This window comes from Phaseolus vulgaris, chromosome 8, assembly GCF_051622355.1.
Source record: "Phaseolus vulgaris cultivar YP4 chromosome 8, ASM5162235v1, whole genome shotgun sequence".
NCBI classification, from domain to species: Eukaryota; Viridiplantae; Streptophyta; class Magnoliopsida; order Fabales; family Fabaceae; genus Phaseolus; species Phaseolus vulgaris.
Window position 1 is genome coordinate 53,640,960 of NC_143505.1, and position 6,190 is coordinate 53,647,149.

The 6,190-nt window shown below is 25.8% G+C and overlaps 1 protein-coding gene across 1 annotated transcript; it reads right to left on the reverse strand.

Moving 5' to 3' along the window:
* Positions 1–1,747: 1,747 nt before the first annotated feature.
* LOC137825587 (uncharacterized) lies at positions 1,748–2,768 on the reverse strand. The gene has a single exon (XM_068631287.2). The coding sequence runs from the start codon at positions 2,752–2,754 to the stop codon at positions 1,912–1,914; it is 843 nt and encodes a 280-aa protein (XP_068487388.1). The 5' UTR covers positions 2,755–2,768; the 3' UTR covers positions 1,748–1,911.
* Positions 2,769–6,190: the final 3,422 nt, after the last annotated feature.

Below are 6,190 nucleotides of genomic sequence, written 5' to 3' on the forward strand. Positions count from 1 at the left end.
TTTTCTAAATTGTGGGTAATTTAGACAATACTTATTATTTGTTTGGATTTAATAAATCATATGCGTAGAAGCAAAAACGTAGTCACACTGAACTAGGTCAGACTTATATAATTGTTCCTTAAACATAGAAAAGACAATTATTTTACAAATGTAGTGTGAGAACTAGCAAAGACCACGTTTGTAAAATTTTTAATTATTTAAACTACAATTTTTTAAGTATTTTCTTTAGAATATCTAAGCTAAACAATAAAATTCTCGCAAAAAAGTGGTCACATGCATTTAATTGTGGCATAAAAGTGGAAAAGACAACATTTTTACAAATGTGGCTTATGAATCACTATATAACAATATTATTATTAATAGTAATAAAAATATTAAAAATAGTAATAATATTATTATTATCAATAACAACAATAATAATAATCAAAATAAGAATAATAATAATAATCATAATAAGAGTAATAATAATCATAATTTGACAACAAATTTTGTTTGGTGTAGTAGTTATAGGTTTTATGTTTACTCATAAGACCTAGGTTTGATTCCCTATAATAAATAGTAATGTAAATACAACACTTAAAAAATCATTTCCTAAGCATTAACATAAAAGTGTTGTCTATTCTACCAGTATAAGACAACGATTTTTGAAAGCGGTCACAAGAAAAAAGGTTGCTTATAACCTAAGTCCACAAATGAAAAACCATTATCAAATTGTTTTTCCTGAAACTAAGACAACATTTTTTTCCTTTAGACAATATTTTTAAATTTTTTGTTTAAACTTGGTGTAGTGAAGAAAGACATTATTCGATCTAGTCTAATGACACCATTCACCATTGTTCAAACTAATGTACTTTTTAATTTGAAATGTATTAAAAGATTCAGTGGTAGGTTTCAAAAATTATAACTCTAAACATTAAACTAAAAAAATATAAAAAAAAATAGATAAAAATCATAAAGAGCACACTAAAAAGCTTAGCCACAATGGTATACAAAACATATATAAAATATGAAATATAAATACAGTACATGCAGTAATAATAAATGAATAATATCTTTATACAATAAATTTCAAATTCTGTTAAGGTCATGAAGTGTGCTTAGGGACCCTTGTATCTGGTATATTTCTATTATCTGTTTTATCTGTGAAGTTGCATTTACACATGCAAGATTTTAACCCTTAAGAAACATATGCAATGATTGATGCTTATCTGGTTTTAATAATTCAGTTACACGTGTAAATGCTAGTTAAATGGGAGGTATGTATATAAGGGTGGGGACACTCCTGAAGTGTCCCATTTTCAATTTAATTTATTTTTTGTTGATAAAAAAACTATAAATTTCAAACATCATTATTAAAATGAGTAATGTAACACAATAAATAATTATTTGTCTTTCACAGAGACCATAAGTTAGAATGTTACTGATATATTATAACTTCAAATTTAGTTTTTTTTTTTAATTTATCATACTTATTATCATTTATTGGTTTACATTTGATTGTCTCACAAGTGAACTAATGAGACAATTAGACACGTTAAATATGGTTAGAGAAGAAACTCATACTCATTCATTTTGGTGGTTCTCTATGATGAAAGTTAAGTGAAAAAAATAATTGTATAATGCTTATTTTCTCATGTTGAGAAAAGGCAAAGTTAATTTTTGGTGTGTATTATTCAATTATTATAGCTTCTTCTTCATTACATACAATTAATCTATGTGACAAAGATGTAGGTCAAGGCACATAAAATATTTAGAAAGTTATATATTATTTGTAACTCAAATGTTCATTTCATATATATTTTCAAACAACTATTTTATTTTTTAAAGAAACTAACTTTCGAACGTCGTTATTTACTACATATTATTATCTTCTTTGCTTTGAGTTGCTTTTGGTGGTCCTAAAGTTGTAATTTAAACTTTTGGTGGTCCTGAAGCTATAATAACTGTTTTTTGTGCACTTAATGCCTTAATTGTTGACTTTGGAGGTCCTGAAGCCCTTGGTCCTGAAATTTCATGAATTGCTTTTGGTGGTCCTGAAGCTATAATAACTGTTTTTGATCCACTTGATGCCGTAATTGTTGACTTTGGAGGTCCTGAAGCCCTTGGTCCTGAAATTTCATGAATTGCTTTTGGTGGTCCTGAAGCTATAATAACTGTTTTTGATCCACTTGATGCCTTAATTGTTGACTTCGGAGGTCCTGAAGCCCTTGGTCCTGAAATTTCATGAATTGATTTTGGTGGTCCTGAAGCTATAATAACTGTTTTTGATCCACTTGATGCCTTAATTGTTGACTTCGGAGGTCCTGAAACCCTTGGTCCTGAAATTTCATGAATTGCTTTTGGTGGTCCTAAAGCTATAATAACTGTTTTTGATCCACTTGATGCCTTAATTGTTGACTTCGGAGGTCCTGAAGCCCTTGGTCCTGAAATTTCATGAATTGATTTTGGTGGTCCTGAAGCTATAATAACTGTTTTTGATCCACTTGATTCCTTAATTGTTGACTTCGGAGGTCCTGAAGCCCTTGGTCCTGAAATTTCATGAATTGATTTTGGTGGTCCTGAAGCTATAATAACTGTTTTTTGTGCACAAGATGGTGGTTTTGGACCTGCAGTTGCATGAGATGGTGGTTTTGGACCTGCAGTTACATCAGAAGATCTTGGAGGCCCTGAGGTTGTGACCTCTACCTCTGAAGCTGCAACTGCAACTACCAGAACAATTAGCAAAGCTAAAAAAGCTACAAACACGTTCTTCATTTTCAAGAATTGATGTGTTTTGATTATGATAAATGGAAGAAAGGTATTAGGTATATATAGGGATAGGTGTGCACCATTGTCAACCTTTGATGACATGAGTTGTAGTTTTTGCTAGCTGCCAAAAAAAAATGGCAAAAGCATTGGTTTTGTTCGGTTCATTTTGTCATTTTCCTTCAATCAATACCTTTCAACTCTTGCTACTTTCATGCACTCATAGTTCACGTTTATTTCATGAACATGAATTTTTTTTTATATTAGAAGATTAAATAAAATAATAATCATGAATTAAAAAATTAGATATTGAAATTATGAAGAATTATAATTTCATTTATCCGAAAATATGATACACTTCATAGCAAATTCCGAAGACATTATTTGTATTTACCTTTTTTTTTCATTAAATATTATTGAAAACCTCAAATAATTAAATGTGTGAATATATTATAACAAGATATAATCTACCTATTATGCTAATGAAATTTAGTACACAAATGATCGAACCGTGAAATTTCCACTATCTTTATTTTCTTTATCTATTTACCAGTGAAAACACAGATTTATTTGGTGTGTGTTTAATTATTATTTTTCAGTTATCAAAATAAAAATAATAATTAATAAAATAGCTTTTACAAAAAAAAAATAGATATGGTGTGAAAGTAAAAAAATCATAAAAAAGTTATAAAAAATGGTATATTATATGTATATATATATATATATATATATTTATTTATTTATTTATTTGTATGTCTGTATGGGATCTAAATATTTAGCATTATTTAGGAATTTTAATTTAGTTCTTAGAGGTATTATTTTTTTAAGTTTCACCGAAAATGGTGAAGTATATAGGTTGTAAATATTTATTATTCATATCCCTGTTTTATTTCAATGTCTTTTGTGATGACGCTGGAATTTATTAGAATTTATGGTTGTTTTCAGCATTTAATTTCTCATATTTATTGTGCGAAACATGCAGATGTCATGCATTTGATTTTTATTTTTACTTTTAAAATTTTAAAAATAATATGTTTTTTTAATTATGCTAGTGATATGAAAGATTTATTGAATTTTGTTAGCATTTATGGGATTGTAATTGGCCTTAAATATAAGTTTTAGTTATTTAATAAATTAAATATATTTTAATAATGTTAAATTTTGAAGGAAAAAGTAGTGACGAGAACGAGACATGGTAAATATGTATATACTTATCATTATTTTATAATTAATTTAAAAGGTATTTTGTCATATTCAGAGTGGTACACGATTAATACAAATATTATTAAGAGAAGAATCAATTATTATTTTTAAAACTTTAATACACCTCATAAATTTTTATTGTAATTCTCAAACAACTGATTATAAAAATGGAAAGTAAATGCGCAATTAAAAAAATAATAAAAGAGTTTTAATGGAGTTTATTTAGCGGAGTAAATATAATTCTAGAAATTAATTTAATTAATGGAAGTTTTTTTTAACATTCGTTAACTTCCAAAGTTTATTCTAAAATCTCTTTAAAATAACGAAAGCATTTTTACCTTCGTTAAATTTCAAAAGTTTATTTTAAAACTTCAACAAAATAATTGAGGTTTTTTTAACCTTCGTTAAATTTCAAAGACGGTTTAATATAGAACCTCAATAAAACACTTCAAATTTTTCAAATTTCAATAAATAAATATAGTTAAATTTATTTATAAATAAATAATTAAAAATTATATAGTTTTAATATATTTTATAACTAAATTTTCTAAGATTTTGAAAGTGTAACTTTACATTCCAAATAAGTTTTCTAAAGTTTTAAAAATTTATTTTAAAAGTAAAATAACTTTGGATAATAAGTATTTCTACAACTAACTTTGGATAATAAGTATTTCAACAGTATTTGCATATTTCTTATGATTTTCATATTTTTTATGATTGATGGTAGTCGATTTATATAATTCCTAGTCTTTTTTTACAAGCTCATATTTCCAAAAACCTAACTTATGTTTTTTAGATTTTGATGTACGTATATTTTATGTGCAATTTTAGTTTTATTTATAATTGTTAAAATTTAATTCTCATAATTTTGAAATATATTAAATTAAGGCTTTTATTTTAAAATGCATCCAATAATTAATTCACTGTGAAAGTGAGAAGTAATAAGCTAATTTATCCTCGAAATATGCTCTTGCAATCTTTGAAGCCCTTGTATCCAAGAACGCACATGGCTTTGAATCCCACATCTAATAGATAATACAATTATTTAGGATATATAAAGTTGGGATAGTAAAGTGATGGAAGAAGCAATATTGGAGTAAGAAGAAGGTAGTGTTTTATCTAGTGTTTCTTCTCCTTAGATATAATAAACATAATTGTGGTTGGCTGTGATTCCTTGCTAGGACTGCTATTGGCGGCCATTGAACTTGTGTCGGTGAATAATGTGTCTATGGTGGAAGAGAGAAGTCAAGAGGATCATTAGAGATGGTGGAAAATGGGGTTAAAGGTTTATTTCAAAAGATAATTCATTTTAGGAAAATTTTTAAACTTGTGGTACTTTATGGAAATTTTTAAACTCATGATATTTTATGAAAGTTTTTAAACCCATGGTATTTTACGGAGATTTTGAAACTCATGGTATTTGACGGATGGTTTAGCGGGGGAAACTACAACCCTGGATAGACGACTTAATAGAGGTTTTAACCCTGGATAATGTAGAAATAAACCCGTTAACACCATTTTTTCTTGTAGTGTAAAAAAATAAAAAAGAGTTAAAAAAGTTAACATATATTGGTTTGATTGTATTAAACATCAAACATCAATCATTATAATTTTAATAAGATTGTTCTACTATTTTAAATAATAATTATAGTTATTTTTTTTTATTTTTGTATATGCCGATTAAAAAAATTAGTTGTAATTATAAAAAACAAAATTAAAAACCTATCGATAATACTACAATACTAAAAAAAATATATTGCCTGAACATAACAAATTTTGGTGCAATAAAATTTAAAAGAAATATCACTTGGAGTGACGAATATTTCAAAAAAAATTGAATAATGTACAATATTTTTCAACAAATATATTTAAATAAAAGTTTTTAATTTTTTTTATCAAAAGTAATCTGACTATAAGAAATTTTGATTTTGATTATTTTCTTTTATACTTTAGCGACTGAAATATAATATTATTATTGATGTAAAACCTTTTTATTTTATTTCACTAAATAATTTTTATAGTATCTTGATTTTAGTTCTTATTTCAATGTTAATGTAATTAAAATAACATTACAATAACATCTTTTAAATTTATCAATAATCTTAACATTTTTTTTATTTGACTAAGAATGATTACATGAAGGAGTAATACGTTATTTTAGTCATTAAAGTTTCCTTTTAAACTACAATGTCATATAAATTTTTGTTATTAAATAAAAATTATAGCAAAATTAATTTTAGGA

Excerpts from the sequence above, each read along its gene's own strand:
- LOC137825587 (XM_068631287.2), bottom strand. The coding sequence starts at position 2,754 with ATGAAGAACGTGTTTGTAGCTTTTTTAGCTTTGCTAATTGTTCTGGTA.